Here is an 18,839-nt window from a genome sequence, read left to right as displayed (position 1 = left end):
TTTTTAGCTAGGTAGGTGCAAATACAGTCACTTATGATCATAAACAAGGGAGCAGGAATAACTATGATAACATAATAGCCTAAAATTGTCAACTTATAAGCCGACCTCGACTTCAACTGCGGACATCGTAATCACAAGCAATTGCGAACGTTGTTTCTATCTAAGTAACACGCACTCCGAATCTGTCAATTTTCACAGCAGGCTTAGAAAATCAGTTTCTTTAGTTAGATCAAACGTCTTTCACGGTATTGCTTCATTATGCGGACAATGCGGGAAGAGGATGACGTTGTTTTCTTGGCCTACACATCTTCCAAAAGAGAGAACTGTTGCAGTCGATCGGTTGCCAAGTCTGCTGCTTGGCCATTTCGAAAAATACTATGTTAGAGTTGTAGTTTCACAAAAAGATTTAACATCTCAAGAAAGAAAATCTTGACTTTTGAAGCTAATAATTGTTATTCAAATAATTTGAGAAAATGATAGCACTGTACATCTTTTACTGGTTTATCTTTAGAAGCAGTAATTGTTTGTTATAACAATGGTAAAACATACAAATCAGGTGACACCCGTGATGAAGGTTATTGCACCAAATGGTATGTATGTAAAGTAACACATAGTTGATTATTTAGCAATTCTTTTTTTAAAAGTTTCTAGACCACTTTTACAATACTCCTTATCAGACTAGATTAAATGGGATGCATTAATTAAACCCATCTGAACATATACTGGCGTTTGCTATAAAGCAAATGATTGAAGCAGTAATCTGTATTTTATGACTATGTAGAATTCAAGAAGAATATTAAATTGAACATTCAATATCACATCTAATTAAGAAATCACTCTTTGGTTCAAACGAGTGAAGTCAGTAAGGATTTTTTTAAGTTTTAAGATACATTCTTCTTTTGGCTGTCTTGAAAGATAAACACGTTATTTGCCTTAACAATAAGTTTGCATACTGTTTATTTATTAAATGTTTGAAAGGAATTTTGAGGAGAAACAAACTTTTTGTTGTTGGTTAATTAAAATTATACTATCGCTTTGAAAAATGCGAATTTAAAATTATTACTATAACTGAAAAGAATTTAGACACTGTGCTGTCCTAAAGACTGAGACAAAGGAAAAATTCATAATCAAACTTTAACAAGCGCTATAACAAACAATTTTATTCAACTAATTACTTAACTAATGATGCCAATAAACAAAGATATTCCCACGATATTGTATTTAATTTGGTGGTTTTCTTTTATTGATTTTAAATACGTTGATAAGCTGCTTGTCTATACTAATATTTGTTTCCGGCATTTTCTACCTCTTCTATAGTAACTCTAACCTCAGATAGCTAGGCGTGATTTACGTAAAAGCATTCTTTGAAAATCCTTGTGATGTGTTGTTTCGCAATTTTTTTCGAAGCTCAGGATGCTACTTCACTATCTAATAATACTTCACTAACTTTTAATAATAGGTACGTCATAGATAAGTGAGACAAAAAAACTTAAAGTTGTGAACGGCGAACATTTTTCCTTAAACTATAACGATTTACCGTTTAACAACTTATGATGTATTGATCTCTTATGTTCTTGATAATTGTTGAATTTCCGCGCCCGAAGGCGTAGGAAATTCTTTAAAACCGTCGTTTTTTCTTTTGGAGCATTTTTTTTGAGAAAAAATCGACCCTGGGATTACACGTTCCTCCGTCACAGATGTAAACTTCGTACCCAAGCTCCCTAACTACTGGGAACTCATCTAAATGACGTTTCAGGACAAAATTTGTTTTCGACAAAATTTGGCACAGTTAACAAAAAAGTATGCTGAACATAATGGTGACATAATAATTTTGATTTTTTGCCACCTTAAATGTCATTTTAGGACAAAATTGGTCCAAAAATTAAAACTACTTCATTTTCAACAAAAATTGGCAAAGTTAACAAAAAAAGTATGCTGAACATAATGGTGACATCGAAATTTTGATTTTTGTCACCTAAATGCCATTTTAGGTCAAAATTGATTCAAAAATTAAAACCACTTCATTTTTGGCTAAATCTGGCACAGTTAACAAATAAAGTATGCTGAATATGATGATGGTACAAAAGTTTGATTTTTTGTCACCTAAATGTCATTTTAGGCCAAAATTTGTCCAAAAATTAAAACTACTTTATTTTCGACAAAAATTGGCACAGTTAATAAAAAAAAGTATGTTGAAAATGATGGTCACAGCAAAATTTTGATTTTTTGTCAACTAAATGCCGTTTAAGAGCATAAACGTTTCAATCGCAAGACTTTCAACCATGAATGATAGGCTGTATTTTTTGTTAGCAATTTATTTTAAAATCTGAGTTTATTATGACACGTTTCGTTTTGTTTGCGTTTGTTGTAAGATATAATGTCACTTGTGTGCTTTATCTTCAGAGGTTCATGCACCAAACCTCCTCGAATGTTTGGCACAATCACAACGAATTAGCAGGTTTTCTTCAAATATTTTGGGAGCGAGCGGAAATTCTTAGAGCCCCCAGGGCTTCTTGTTGTAATGTTTAAAATGGCATTGTTTTTGAATTCCTCTTATATGCGTGCCTATCATACCTTTTCATATCCTACATTAATTGATCCTAAATTATTAGTACGTCGTCTCCCTTCTATCTAATGCATGTCTAAAGCATGTTTATTGCAATGACAGGAGCTTTGTGCACACAAGAGAGGAAAAGGTTCACCCTTAAAATTCTTTAAAATTTAATCTTATAAAAACGCAACAAAAAAACCTTTCTTAAAATTTTAATGCTTGAAGCCTCCAATGTTTCTTAATTTTCCTCATAACCCTAAAAAGTTTCAAAAAAACCTTTTATTTAAGATTTTCAGGTTTGGTCTATGGTTTTGTTTCCCCCGTCTGTTGTATGTAGAAGTTTTTTAATGATCGAGAAGCCGGTAAAGTTGACAAGTTTCTTAAGAGTCGATCTTTTCTGTGCTTGGTTTCTTATAAATAAATTGCAAACAAAATGTATTGCAAACAAACGTAATAAGAGTACTTTCTGTTTTTTTTTAAATAATAAATAAATAATTTAAATGATATGCTTATAAAAGCGTCCTGTGTTATATTAGTCTCGCTGATCCAGATCATTAATCTTTAACCAAAAAACGGAGGTAAAATTAAGACGTCACAAGTTTACAGTTTTCAATTACCAAGTTAAGCAATATACATCAAACACGTCTATTATTCTCCTAAGATCAGCAAACTGAGTCATAATCTCATTTACACTTAGGCTGACGTAATTCGAAACCTATTGTGCCACTAGTGTTGACACAAGCTCTTGAAAATAGTATAAAATCAACACTTGATATTTTCAGTTTAACTTTTACTTCATAAAAACCATGGACGACGATAAAAAGAAATGGTTAATTTTTTTTATCCTAATTTTTGTTTGCAGCACCTGTGTTAAAGGGCGTAGTGGCGGAGATTGGCAGTGTGTTAGCGGTGGTGACTGTGTGAAGGACGGTAAGAACATTATTTTCTGTGAACTACATTTCCCAGCACATTTTAATGTTGTTAAAGAAAAAATTTAAACAGAATGTCTTGTTTTACGCATAAAATGTCGTTAGATTGTTTAGAAGAGACCTACGTGAATGATTTTACCTATTTCATCCAGATTTTAGTCGCATAAAACAAGAATAAATTCGCTAATTTTCGTATTTGCTGGTGTTATTTAATTTTTTTTGCTTTTTCTGATACGTTATTATTTATAATTAGATAACATTACGTAGTTTTTTAACTTTTTTTTCTACACTATGGTCTAAAGGCCCTAAATGTTTTTAATAGCTTAAGAAATCACCCGCAAAAGAAATGTTGAAAAGACAACTCCCAACCTCGCTCTATTCCTTTTTATTTTTAACACATTCTTGTATAGTTGTTTTGTTGTCTTTAGATAAAGCAGTTGTTTGTTATGACAATGGTAACACGTACAAATTAGGCGACACCCGTGTTGGAGATGACTGTACGACATGGTATGTATACGATTTTACATACTATTCACTTTATAAATGTATTTCTTCTTGGGATTTGTTTGTTGTATGTTATTAAAGAGGTGCGTGGTCTAGCCTGGCCTAGTTTAAATCTATGTTATTTTAACCCTTTTAATTTATGAAGCGTTAGTAACAAAGCAAGAAATTACATTATGTCACAAAAAAAAGGAACAAAATTGCAGCAATAAATTTTTGCTTGAGTCAGCACATTTTCTGTGACGTCATCAAACGCTTGAAATTTGTTCAAAATGCCACCATCTGCTTAAAATTCAATTACTTTAGTTCTAGAGCGAATTTTTACATTCTGTTTGAAGTTTCTAAAAGCTACATAAAAGTTGTTCAACATATTTCCGGTTTTTACATAGATCGCATGAAAAGTTGACAAAAATTGCACGAAAATCCGTTTCTTTCCAACTTTCCGGTAAAATGCGAAAAATTCAGGAAATCGGCGGCGGCGGACGTAGTAGGGTTAAGCCTGGGAAGTTTGCTTAGTAGATGTTTGGGTTATGACCCATATCTCAGTTTTAGCCCTTAGCAACTTGGTTGCTTAAAAAAATCAGGTAACAGAAAGCGAAATAAGTTGGATAAAGAAAATAAGAAAATACAGTGCAATAACTTAGTGTAATTAAACACATGTTTGAATTTCCGCGCCCTAAGGCGTAGGAAATTCTTTAAAACCGTCGTTTTTTTCTTTCGGAGCATTTTTTGAGAAAAAATCGACCCTGGGATTTCACGTTCCTCTGAGATGAGGATAGTATTGGTATAACTGACTAACTAACTAATCCTGCCATCAAAATGACGTTTCAGGCCAAAATTGGTATTTGTTTTCGACAAAATTTGGCACACTTAACAAAAAAAGCGGAACATAATGGTGACATCATAATTTTGATATTTGTCACCTAAATGTCATTAGGCCAAAATTGGTCCAAAAATTAAAACTACTTTATTTTCAACAAAATTTGGCACAGTAAACAAAAAAGTATGCTGAACATGATGGTGACACCAAAATTTTGGTTTCTTGTTACCTAAACGTCATTTTAGGCCAAAATTGGTCCAAAAATTAAAACTACTTTATTTTCAACAAAATTTGGCACAGTTAATAAAAAAAGTATGCTGAACATGATGGTGACATCAAAATTTAGATTTTTTGTTACCTAATTATCATTGTAGGCCAAAATTGGTCCAAAAATTAAAACCACTTCATTTTCGGCCAAACTTGGCACAGTTAATAAAAAAAGTATGCTGAAAATAATGGTCACATCAAAATTTTATATTTTTTGTCAACTAAATGACCATAAACGTTTCAATCGCAAGACTTTCAACCATGAATGATAGGCTGTATTTTTTGTTAGCAATTCCTTTTAAAATGTAAGTTTGTTATGACACGTTTTTGCGTTTGTTGTAAGATATAATGTCGCTTGTGTGCTTTATCTTCAGAACTTCATGCACCGAACATCTACGAATGTTTGGCACGATAACACAACGAATTAGCAGCTTGTCATCTAATATTTTAGTAGCGAGCGGAAATTCTTAGAGCCCCAGGGCTTCTTGTTAAAAGTTTACAACTGATACTGATAACCAGCTTCCTCATTAAAGCAAATAAAACTGAAACAAATAAACCACAGGAATTTACAATACTATGTTTTCTCGTTTTTTTTCCAATCTACATCTTATGATGACAAAAAGTAAAAAGGTAAAACGAGAATTGCCTTATCCCTATGAAAAAAGGTTTATTCCACTGAAAAACTTATCGGACAAAAAAATTTCAGACTAGACTTTTGTCAGACATAAAGTCGCACGTCGCACAAAACTTTCGTCACCTAGAGGAAATTTCGTCACCAAGAGAAAATTACGTCCTTTTGTCCGACGAAATATTTTGTCCGACGAAAAGTTTCGTTTATTTAATTTTTTAAATTTTATCATCAAATAAAACTGAAACAATCTACACTTCAACAACCGAGTGTAACTCGATCTCACTTTCTTCAATCACAGGCGGTTTTCTATGTTCATTGTCGTCTTCTTCGTCGTCGGATTCTTAAAATTCGCGGTGGCTTTTTCTTTTTTCTTTTTATATTACTCCCGTGCTATCCTCGTATTTCTGTATATAGTGTACCATGATCTCGATTGCTTCTTCGTCTTGAACTTCTGTTTTTTCATCGATTTTCGCCTCCAATTCCCAAGAGTAAAGTTGAGTTAAAAAGGTCTTGATTTTTATATGTGTATCTGGGACTCTTTAATTCAACATCAGAGGTATTTCCAACCCACCAGCTGGGATCGGTGAAAGTCTATAAATTGTTGAGAAAACAGCACCTTTCACTTTAGCAGAAGCTGTAACCAATGCATTATAGATTTTGGAAAAGGTTGAACTTAAAACTCTTGGCCGGACTAATCTTTCGACGGACATAACTTTTTTGTCACCTAGAGAAAATTTCCTAACTTTTGTCCGACAAACATTAATTTTCGCAAATTTCACGAATTTTATTTATATTCGCGAAAACTTGTCTGCGCAAAAATTCTTGAAAAGGTCAATTCGCGAAAAAAAGTCTTACTAGAAATGACTGTATTCGCAAAGATACCTTTTCCCTTTAAATTGGCTGAAATAAATTAGAAATACTCGTTAAAATAATTCTTCGAAAAACTCTTTAAAATTGGTTTTTGGGAAATGCATAAATTCTTTCAATTTAAGCTTTTTACAAGTTTAAATAAATAAATAAAAAGCAAAAAATTTAGTTGAAGAAATTTAGGAAAAAGTCAAATTTCAGACACACAGTTACCTTAAGGGCTCGCTAAAATGAACGCTGCAAGGTAATATAGATTGGCACATCGATTACCATATATAGATATGACTTTAAAGAATGTTGCGGTCTGACAACAATTTAACATTTGAAATATTGAAGAAGTCAAGCAATTTATCCTGCTAGACACATTTGTGGTTTTATTTTGAAAGACAGAAAAATATTTATTCAGTTTATTTATTTATTTATTTAGTTGCGACGTTTTGTTAAAGACCTCTAAATATTTACTTAATTTACTTACTTAAAATTAATCAATACAATATGCGACAAAATAAGTGCCGCCCTAGCTGGCATCCTAAGCTGGGCAACAATTGCAAAGATCATCGTCTTAACAACGATATCATGTAGTACACAGGAAAGCGTAAACCGATGGTCCCACCATTGCAATTACTTCAAACCTTATTCCAAAAACATTAGTATGATCTAAGAAACAATATTACGCATAATTTCGTGGGACAGGAAAAAATATTGTGCATACGCCGACCAATTAATAACTTAACGTGCTTCTTTAATCTGATTTTATTGGGTGAGGTTAAACAAAAATATTCTTTGACATATTTTTGTGACATGTTGTTTCGCAATTGTTTTTGAAACTCAGGATATTGCTGTTAACCTCAGTAAGATACGTTGTTGAAGGTCACGTCAGGAAATCTGTTATTCTCTGGAAAATTTATGTAACGTCAAGCAGTTTAAGAACATATGACCTGTTAGCACATGTCCACAAATTATGTGACGTTTAAGATCGCGTGTTATGAGCGTCGATTTTGCGCTGTAATATTAAATCAACCATCTAATATTTTCCCATTAACGTTTGAGTTCGGAGTTGAAGAAGGCAATACATATACGTCTTTTTAATGATTGGTGTACATTTTTAAATTAATGTTTCATCGTTAAGTCGGTCATACCAAATTAGGAAATGCACATTTATGGAGCTGAGTACTTTTTTATTGATATGAGGTGGACCCAGTTAAATAACGTGCTCTTCATTCAGTAGTTAGTATCTATATTTCTATAAAGACAATCACATAAATTGGTTAAAAAATAAGTTCATTTTTTAACAATTTGGCCATTCTCTGCGCAGAAATCACATGTAATCTGAATATGAAATTAGTAATCGTGTACAAAATAGGCAAGGTCAGCCTGGCATCGAGTTGAAATGATCGAATAAAATTTTTTTAGCTCCCTTTGGTTGGATGTTGATTACGTAAACTGACCCGATTTAAACATATTTATCATAGTCCGTAAAAGTATTATATAAAAGTCAGCACTCTTAATAATTTCAGTGCAATCTCTATTTGACACATGAAAACAAACCATTCACGTTGGGGAGAAATGTTTAATTGTTTAAAATATAATTTTTGTTTGTAGCACTTGTGTTGTAGCGGTTGGTCGTGGAGAGTGGGGTTGCATTAAACGTAGTGACTGTGTAAAAGGCAGTAAGTATACATAACAGTTGAAAACATCCTATGAACTTTATTGCTCTGTGTGATGATTTTACCTTCATGTGTATGTTGCACTTCATAAAAAAAGGATTGCAACGTAACATGATGACAAATTTTGCTGTCACCTTACGGACTAAATCTCTGTAAGATAACAATAACAATACTATTTTTATCCTCTATATAGTAGTACAAGTGGTATGACTTTAAAGATTTTACTTGTACAGGGCAGGGAGCACAGTGTTATGCTGGTCCTTAAAATACACACCTAGAAGAAATTTCAGACCTTCTTCTTAAACTTCACACATACCTACACGGTGGGGTAGGGTAGAATTATTTTTTCCACTAGTATGGTGTACCCTTCTCAGCTTGACTAAATCTTTTTGTTGGCTTATAAAGAAGACAAATATTTGAAGAGTTGAAGATAAGAAGAAAAGTACGATTACTAATATCATGCGCAGGTTTAATCTTTGTCTGAATTTAAATTTGGTTCTTTTTGTTTCTAGGTTGTAGTCATGGAGGTAAACAGTACAAAGTAGGCGAGTCAAGATTTGAAGATTGTAATACATGGTACTTATAATTGTTTGTTTTGTTGTGTCAATGATTTGTTTTTGTTTTAATATTTATTTTAATTGCTAAGCATTTTGTCACAAGAAAAATATTTTAATAGTTAAAATTCGTGGCAATTTCATTTAATAAACGTGGAAACAATAGAAGTAAAATTTTGTTTCACGCGGTAAACTAAATTATAAATGACAATTTCCTTTAAGTTAACTGTGAGTTCTGTAATGCGATTGGTGTACATCCGACATAGATAATTTATTTATGCGTCATGATATATGCAACCATTCGCTATATAGATGGCGGATTTGGTTATAAAACATTGAAACATAAGAGGTTTCCCGACTATGACAAACGCTCAAAAAACTAAGCAAAAAGAATGGTGAGACGAGCAGTAGATAGTTTTATAAAGGATGTTATGTCGGCAATTTTTTTCATTGCTGACATTTTTACTGAAAATAAAGGTTCTTTGTTCAGCTACAGATATAAATTTTGGAAATTTAGGTGGGAAAAGACATGTAGCTAGCTATCTGGCTGACTAACATGTACATAGACACGTGTAGAAAGGCGTAACTAGAAAAAAAATAGATCTTTTTTCCATTCTTTTTTGACTTTAAGAAGCCATTAGTCTTCTAAAAGTGTAGTTTTAGTCCAGCCAGATAAATACATCTTCCAAGTTTTAACAACTAATATGAATACTTCAACAAAAACAATCTTGTTGATCTGTTAGCTATGTATAGGTAGCGGACGGTTAACACTAGCGCAAAATTAATTCTGTTTATTCTGTACTACCAGGCACAGGAATAAAAGTGGTAATACAAATTAATGAGAACCTGCCGCACAAGTCACATGTAGCTAGCTAGAAATGTCACGGTTTGAAACAAAGCTTTAGAATACACTTTTCCCGAATTTCATAAATTATAATAATTATGACGTCATCCGAAAATTTGTAATGATTCTATGCTCTTGAAATAAGGATATTTAGATAATATAATATTCTGGTTAAATTTTATTTATATTTAAAAAAAATAATTATTTTGAAAACAAACCTATTCTTAGGAAGCTCGGCTATATGAAGGGTTTGATCGTAACTTTCAGCTTGCAATTGAGGCACTTAACGAACAGAAATATTTACGAAGTTAGGTTATCTGTTCTAGCACTTGATAAGGAACTTAGGGATGAGAATCATTTTTCGTACCAACCTCTTTAATTGAGTTTGGCATAATTAGAAAATTCGGGAAAGGTCTATTCTGAAATGAATTATAACTTGAAACAACAAAAAGGATTTACAACCGAAATGGAATTATCCAATACATACTTTGTTAAAGATTCTTCTGAAAAAGTATGACTAAAGATAAAATGTATGTATACAATATATGACACTATTAGAAAACATTTAAGTGATAAACAAGTAGAATAAATTCTAACCTCTTTGGTCAGACGTATTAGATTGCTAGGTTCTTTTTGGCTCAAAGTTTCTTAGCTGGTTTGTTTTAGCACTTATAATTATTTTACCAACACAGTTCTGGAAATGTGAATCAGACCTTGATTCTTTGGGTGTTGTTCTACCGTAATGAACTTAGCACGCTAAAAGTTAGTGTGCTAAGTCCACTGAAGTAGGGAAGGTTTTGTTTTCGCATTGAAAATATAGTTAGCTAGCTAGCTAGATGACACATAATTTATATCTTCCAAGACTTGTAAAATATAAAAGCTAAACTAGGTAGCTAGGTATACATCAGTATTTCCATACAAAATAAGCTTTATCTAATCACTTGTTACCACATCATTTTGATGCATAAAGCTTCTTAAAAGATTTCATCATTATAAAATATAGTTTTAGGGTGAAAAAATAATAACTTGGTTTGAAATATAACTTTGTAAAGTTGAGCATTAAAAACGAAAACAGCAGCCCGTACCAGGATCTTGTTGTCAAGTAAGCGCTAGCGGCTGTAGCATCAGGCAACAAATCCTATGGACGAGGATGATGCAAAACAACAAAGTTTGTTTCCTGCTTTAAAAAATAAACTAAAATTCAAACGACATTCAATATTTACATTACTTTACAATCTGATCAGTCTAAAAACTTAAGTACATATTTGTCAAGTCCTTTTTTCAAAAAAAAAATCCTAAACTTGATAAAATACCTGTTGGTTACACTGCAGATTCACTATTGTATCAGACCTGTGTTACTTTACTAAGATACTGTATATTTTTTCCATGAAATTCATTATTTTAATAGCATCATATCTATAATACAACTAAATATTCTGTTTTTCAAACACGCCTAATAAAATCATTTCATCTTGATGCTTGTTTATACGTTTTTACAGTATATGTGGTCAAAGCAACATTTCTATTTACATTGTGACATTTTGTTTCAGTACATGTGGGGAGGCATCCAATTGGGCTTGTACTATCGCTGCATGTCAAGTTGGTAAGAATATATACCCAAGCTGTCCATTTATTTTTATTTTTCACTTTTTCAGATCTTAAATTTCTCTTAAAAAATTCTTTTTGTACTAACAAAATGAGTTTAACTTTAAAGGTAGACATTACAAGAGGAGATGCAACGTTAGCCCTTTTTCACTGGGCCTATTTTAGAAGCATGTATGAAGCTGGTTAAGTGGAACGTGTTTCGTTTAATGTAAAAATTAGGAGGTCTAAAATTAACCGTAATGTAAAAAAAAAAACCAAAATGTGACGTGTAAAACGGAAAGAAGAATAAATAAATAACATTTAAAGCTAAGCAAAAAAATAATAAAGAGTCAAAAAGTATTTCTTTTGGGAGGGACAACCAACTTTTACAAGAAACAATCAGTTGTCCGTATCGTTAAGAGTTTTTTTAAAAATGTTTAGTATGCTACGTGCAAAAAAGCAAAAGTTTGGTATATGTTGAAATAAAAGGTCGCTTGTTATCAAAATAGGGCCATCAATTTAAATTTTACTACTGTCATTTTTACTTTTTAACTGAATAAAAAGGATTTAGAGATGACATAAACGTTTATACTGAAACAACTTTATCACCCTTAGTTACAAAGTGCTCAAGAGTAGTTTCAGTACAAAAAACAGCTGTTCTTATGTACTAAAATAACCTCTCCAAATTTCAGTTTTACTGTCGATAAAAGTTTCGTTTGTTCAAATAAATATATAATTATTTAGTTTCGGACAGTTTTTTCCTCACACGGAGCCTTTTTTATTTGTAGGAGTGTGCTATAAAGACGGGGAAAGCTACCAAAACGGACATAGATATTTTAAAGGATGCAATCAATGGTACGTGTACCCTTACCCTGCACAGTAGAATCTGTCTAAATCAGACATTAATGGCGCAATGTTCGCTTTGTACAGATGTTCGCTTTATACAGTTTTTTCTATAAATGTTTGACCTGAAATTAATCAATGCGTACCGAGTGTTAGTGTTCGTTATAAAGGTTTTAGGTTCTACTGTATATAAACATAAATAGTTTGGAATGCTTGCAGTGTGTAGTTGCATTTATACACGGATCAATGCAAATCGAGTTGTTTATTCCTAATATAAATAGCATGTCACAGTAAGTATTTACTGAGACAAAATTACCACAACGCATTTTTACATTTATTTATTAAAATAATGTTATTTCTAGTACATGCTCTGTATCAAACAGAAACACAGTTGGTTATTTTAATTGCACTTCAGAGGAGTGTCCTTATAAAGGTATGTATTGATTATGTGTTTGTTTTTTGTATAAATTTCGTGTTTAAGGTTTCACCTCTAATTAAAAATTCAAAATTATGGGTGCAGCATTTATTAAAGGGCGATATTTATCACAACTTTTATTTCGTGAGCGATGTGGTGTTACAAATTTTTGGGTGAGACATTTGTTGTAGGGCGGTGTTTGTTTCAGGGCAGTGTTTATGATTACACTTGATTGAACGGTGCAACATTTATTAAAAAGCTGCGTTAATTAGTATGCTCCAGCACTTGTTCTACCTTTCCATTTTTTTATATGCAATAATCGAATACTCCATTACTCTACAATTTTTCTCGTGATTCCTTCCTCGGCAATTTATATCAGAAGGTTCGTTAGGAAAAGTTGTTGTTGATCTCGTTATCGTTGTTGCTGTTGTTGTTGCCTGTGTCGTCGTTTAAAAATTACAAGTGAACTCAAATAAATATGTAAATAATTTCAATGATGATCTGTTGTTAGTTGTGACTTTTTTGTCGTGTTCAAAATTCTTTATGTTCAATATTTTTATTCTGTTTATGCAACTATAGCTAAAGGATGTACTTATAACAAACAAAAATACAAAACTGGTGAAAGTCGTTATGAACAATGTAATTCTTGGTAAGAATGTACCTTACCTCTTATTGATACTGTGTTTTTTGGAATGAAATATCCTTTAGGGGAAGGATTTTACCGCCTCAAATAACTTTTAGATAACTTAGGCTATGTTGGTGAAGTTTGTTAGGAATATAGTATAGGAAAGAAGAAATTGATTTTTAGAACCAAAAATTTGTTGATGTTAGAAATTTAGCCGACGCCATCATTATTATGCAATTGTTATGACGTTTTTTATTGCTGAGCTTGAGGCGGCTGGATTGCTTAGCACCTGAATTTTGTTTGATAAAGGGTTGCTATGTTATTACCCTTTATAATATAACCCTTTATGACAACAAAAAAGGTGAGTAAAACAATGCTAATAAAATCAGGCTTTTTTGCTCTGCCTTTAGCAACACGGTCACCATGGCAACTCCCGAAAAAATTTCTATAAAAGGTTGTCAGGTAGATAGACTTTAGCGTTGATGGAGCATTATTTTAGGAGTTAGTTATAATAAAAAAGGGATTTCGGGGTGGGAAATATCCTATTTCACCTCAAAAGTGTAAATAGGGTTTGAGAGAAGAAATTTTATTTTTGCATTTCAAGTCCAACAAAGTTTTCCAATTAAAATGTTTGCGAGTGAAATTTTATATAAGCGAGAAAAGTACTTAAATTTGAGTGATAACAAGAAAAAGTACTTTTGCACAACATTATGCCAAGTAAAATTCATTTTTTTAAAAAAAAATCAGCGTCTAATTTATTGTCTTGTACCGGATTCTGCGGATAGGGGAAAAATCGGCAAAAAGACAATATTCATATAGCTGTTAAGGTAATAATACAATCGTTTCTGTTGACTTTCAATTTGAATTGGACTTTATCTTATGTTTTTTGTCACTTTTTACTTAAAAGAAGCTTTCACCAGTCAAAATCGATGAGAATATGATTATGAAAATATGAATAATAATTAATTTTCGTTAAAATAAACCTTGCGATAGACATAGGAGGTTAATTATGATTTATACAAGGGAGTCTTGAGATAGCGTGTTAGGTTACCATAAAATACCAATAAGGATAAATAAAAACATTGGTATACGAAACCTTAAACAAAGAGGATGAATGTGATATAAAAAATTTCTTCCTTAAGCGTATTTAATTCCATAATATAAAGAAGTTAATAACACTTCTTTCAACTTCTTTTAGTATTTGTGGTACTACTGGTGAGTGGGGATGTACTGAAATTGGTTGTGGAAAAGGTATGCACACGATATAACAACTAGTAGTAAGAAATAGTTTTTGCTTCCTTCATAATGATAAAAAAAGGCATACAACGCCCCCTTTTTAAACGCTCCTTTTTTTCTCTAACTAAAGCCCCCTCTATAAGACGCCCCTCTATTATTATTTAAAATGATGGCAAGATTCATAACTTTAAAGAAAAACAACCAAGGGCAGCAGGAGGAGATCTTTTAAGGGATTAAACAACCTTGCTTACCGACAAGAATATGAAAAAAAATCCTTTCATTGAGGATTGATAAGACACAAGAGTCTCTCTGAACTCTCTAAATTAAATAAACACCTCCCTGCTTTAAACATTCCTATTGAAATTGAAGATTTTAACATTGCGATTTAGTAACCTCAATTTAAGTTATTTGGACATCTGCTGTTCTGTTTTAATTTCTATGAGCATGTTTTTCCCAAGGTGTATGCTACCACAATGGGCAACCGTATAAAGATGGAAAGTCTTTCAAAGATGATTGCAATACATGGTTAGAAAATACTTCAGTTAATTACAGTTAATGGAACTTTTGAATACCTATCTAAGTTGATTTTACGATGCCTTATTTTAGCCTATGTAGCGCAAGTGACAAAGACAAGTTTGGTGTTATTAGATGTACAATGATACTTTGCCCTCCAAAGAGTAAGTTTGTCAAGTCTTTCAAGGTACAAGATTAGCTCATTTTGCACACATAAATATCCGGTTTTAATTAACGTACTTGATATTAGTGGTGTTGTTGCAAATCGCATTTGTGCATTCCTAGTTTATTTATTTGTTTGTTTTTAAATTTATTTTTGTTCAATGTTATAACTTCGGTAGTATCTTAAAATACCTTATCGGTTAAAATTTCGTCGGTCAAAATTTCTCGTCGACTATAAAATTTCGCCGGTAAAAAGTGACGAAATTTTAAAATTGACCTTGAAATAGAAAATACTAGTACTGAGGTACTAGAAATGAAAGAAGAAAGCGAAGAATGTCTTGCAAATGAAAAAAAACTTGTATTATTATTGATTAGCATTTGTTTTGTCAAATATAAGTAAAAAACTCAAAAACTGTTTTCTTCTAAAAGAGGGTTAAACTTTTCGTCGGTAAAAAGTGACAATTTTTTTTTTAAATTTCGTCACTTTTCACTGACGAAATTTTCACCGATAAGGTATATAAAATTGTATTCTTGGAATTTCGCTGCAATCCGACAGAGTATTAGGAGAATTGAAATAAATTCTTCAGTAAGTATGTATTAAAAAAGTTTAGAATCAGTTATTTATACTTTACTATATGTACTATAGCATCGTGCGAAACACTACGGGACGGACATGGTGCTGTTCCTCTACCAGGAGCTTACGTTCCCTCGTGCAAGGACGATGGTGCGTACGAAGAATTACAATGTCATGGCTCTGCTGCTAGCTGTTGGTGCGTCGATTCAAAATCTGGCAAAGAAATTAGTGACACAAGAGTGAGCACAAGAGACGGAACTCCCCCACCAGACTGTTCTCAATATTGCATTAAACCTTGTCCAAAAATTTACAAGCCTGTCTGTGGAACTAATGGTCGCACTTATGGAAACATCTGTGAATTTAATAATGCTAAATGTAAAAACAAAGATTTGAAGATTAGAAACTATTTTACATGCAACGATGATGTTAAACCCGCACCAGCAAAAGGTATCGCTGTATTTACTTTCGATTTAAAAACTTTTTTTCTTAATTTTTAAACCTTAATTCCTTCATTGGTTATTTACGGCAGTTAAATATAAAAAAAATTAAAAACAAGGTACATTATCAGATGTATATTTGTTTTCCGTATAACAAAAAGTTTGTAAGAATCCAACAGGTGCGCCGGTCCTCAGGTTTACGTCGTACATACTTCCCGCATTGCTATTTCGTGCATCCCCGCCTGTTAGCATGAAGTAGACGAGCGGTAGAGGGTTTTTTTCCTTATAGAAAATTATCATACAACATCATGTACAACAGTTATTCATCTTTTAAGACATATATTTCCCTAAGAAAAATTACCTCGCGATTTGAAGATATTTCAAATATAGTTAGTGGGTGGCAAAAAGGGTCACTGCATTCTTAAGATATGTAGCGTGGCCTTGTGGTTACGGAGTTCGCTTCGTAATCACAAGGTCCGTGGTTCGGTCCACAGTGTGGGCATGGCTAGCAAGTGCCTTCATCACAGCTACGGGTCAACCCATGCCATGTTAGCGAAATTGAGTAGGCAATGCCGGTGTAAACCTAATGTATACATTCAGAACGCTGATAACAGTGTTTCCAACACTAAAGTGACTATATCCTGTATCAATATTCGGAATAATAATAATATCCACATTCTACTCGGATGAGTGTCAAAACTGCAAGAGTTATCTTGTTTTTCTTTAAGACCAATGTCCTAAAGATGTGCCGATTGTGTCGTGTTCATATCGTCCATGTGCACAGCGTACTTGCGTGGACAGACCAAATGCTGTTTGCAAAGACAATTACTGTGGTGGCTGCAATGCTGTTTTCTATGAAAATGGAAAGAAAGTGGAATGCAGTAAGTTAGACCGGTGTCATTATGTTTTAATTTTGTGACACAGCACAGATAGTTATCAATGAATTTTTTGACTTTTGTAGACAAATGCAATTTAATTCCATTTTTATATACCTACTGTAAACCTTGTTCCCAGTGCCTATAACAGAATATAATAGAGAGGCTATATATTATTTTTATATCAGAAAGGCGAAGTGTCGCCGTCAGAAACTAAGAGGAGGATACAGGCGCTGGGAACAAGGTTGATCTGTTGTGGCACATCAGTTTTAAATGATAAAATTTATTGGATTTTGTATATACCATACTATTAACATTTCAGAGGAAACGAAGTGTCATGAAGCTTGTCCATACAACTACGACCCTGTATGTGGAAGTGATGGTAAAACTTATAATAACCGATGTGGATTAGAAGTTGTCCAATGTAAAGATCAGACCATTTACATGAAAAAACAGGGACCCTGCGATGACGGTAACGCGCCTTTAAGGTTATTTTAACAAAATGTTGGTTTGACTAATCCTTGATTAGAAAATGCGCTCTAAACCAGCTATAAAATGTATTCTAAACTTACTGTATTACTAAACACTGCCTTAGATCGGTATAGGAAATATTTGAATCTTTTTTGCATTCTAAAACTGGCAAAACTGGCAACCATAAGCACATGCCATCTGTTAAAAGTGTTTGTTGAGGACGTTTAATCTAGCATGATTTCATGACATGTATATTTTCTATAGAATGTCCCGAAGGAGTCCCTATTGCTGGTTGTGTCCATAATCCATGTGCACAGTTGTTTTGCGATGATGAACCAACAGCTGTTTGTAAGCCTAATTTCTGTGGAGGATGTAAAGCTGACTTCTATAAAAATGGGGAAAAAATTACATGTGGTATGTTCATTAAATCTATTTATTTATTTATAATGAATATTTATACAGGATAAAACATCGTAGGTAATAAATTACTGCTATTAAAATGTTTCCTGCAAATATTAATAAAATTAGTTAATATACAAATATGGTGATACAAATGGTACTATATTTAAAAATAGCAGACACAATGCAAGAAATAAAAAAGTTTATGAAAAATAAAAAGCAAAATCACCACAGCAAGAGACAAAAAGCAGAAGCTGACTACAGAGGCAAGAAAACCTCAGAAAGGAACACTAAAAATGCTCTTATTTTCTTATTCCCTTTGTTCAACCGAAAATATGAGCCTTATTGTCTATGTAATCTCTTCAAGACTTAGGACGCTATTCGAGAAATAAAATTTAGTGAGGTATTCTGTGCTTAAAAGTAGGGGTGATTTTAAAGTCCTAAGGTCTGAGATACAGAAAGTAAAGCATTTATGTTATCCTCAACATACCCGTCTTTTGTCTGGTCTGACTTTCAACGTCCATGTCATTTAAACAAGCGAACATTAACTCCACTGTTAACCGAAGGCTGTGTAATCCAAAATTTCTTGGATCTAAGCCTATATTCTTAATCACATCTAGAAACATTTCTCTTGCTCTCGTGTACGAGATAGGTTTGTTTGTTTTATTCAGGGACTGTTTATTTCCTGTGATTATTGCTCAAAACAATTTCATTAAATTTCATGAAGCCACTAAATCCTATCAAGCATATCACTAGTGTTCTTAAGTTCTTTAATTCGGCATTTTCACCTCCCAAATAATTAAAAATCGAATTAAGGTGATGTACTGTTATAGAATTTTTCTTCTTGACTTGTTGTTTCTTTATTCTCTTTGCTGCCTCAAGCGTGTGGAGTTATTTTCGGTATTCGTACGTATTTACAATTCCTAATATACTCAATATTATATAATTACTAGCCGGGAAACCCGGCGTCCAAACGCCGAGTTAAGCAACAATACAGTATTTCCTAAAACTGTGCGGCCTAACGTTGAAAGGCCCAGTGGAGCGCCTAATAAGAACCTCAAACAATGTCACACA

General features: G+C 32.7%; 1 protein-coding gene across 1 annotated transcript in view; it reads left to right on the top strand.

The window, feature by feature from the left end:
* The window catches only part of LOC130657480 (uncharacterized), an 83,199-nt gene that overhangs the window by 24,624 nt on the left and 39,736 nt on the right, over window positions 1–18,839 (top strand). Inside the window, exons 15-30 of the mRNA XM_057460464.1 lie at window positions 512–590; window positions 3,414–3,481; window positions 3,909–3,987; window positions 8,169–8,236; window positions 8,746–8,809; window positions 11,182–11,234; window positions 12,004–12,070; window positions 12,421–12,491; window positions 13,053–13,122; window positions 14,297–14,349; window positions 14,793–14,859; window positions 14,941–15,011; window positions 15,656–16,030; window positions 16,749–16,901; window positions 17,218–17,367; window positions 17,631–17,780. Coding sequence (XP_057316447.1) covers window positions 512–590; window positions 3,414–3,481; window positions 3,909–3,987; window positions 8,169–8,236; window positions 8,746–8,809; window positions 11,182–11,234; window positions 12,004–12,070; window positions 12,421–12,491; window positions 13,053–13,122; window positions 14,297–14,349; window positions 14,793–14,859; window positions 14,941–15,011; window positions 15,656–16,030; window positions 16,749–16,901; window positions 17,218–17,367; window positions 17,631–17,780 — 1,638 coding nt within the window. The remainder of the gene's footprint in view (window positions 1–511; window positions 591–3,413; window positions 3,482–3,908; window positions 3,988–8,168; window positions 8,237–8,745; window positions 8,810–11,181; window positions 11,235–12,003; window positions 12,071–12,420; window positions 12,492–13,052; window positions 13,123–14,296; window positions 14,350–14,792; window positions 14,860–14,940; window positions 15,012–15,655; window positions 16,031–16,748; window positions 16,902–17,217; window positions 17,368–17,630; window positions 17,781–18,839) is intronic.

Source organism: Hydractinia symbiolongicarpus, chromosome 9 (assembly GCF_029227915.1).
Source record: "Hydractinia symbiolongicarpus strain clone_291-10 chromosome 9, HSymV2.1, whole genome shotgun sequence".
Lineage (NCBI taxonomy): Eukaryota > Metazoa > Cnidaria > Hydrozoa > Anthoathecata > Hydractiniidae > Hydractinia > Hydractinia symbiolongicarpus.
The sequence above is the reverse complement of the archived record's forward strand: the minus strand, read 5'-3'. Positions and strand labels throughout refer to the sequence as shown.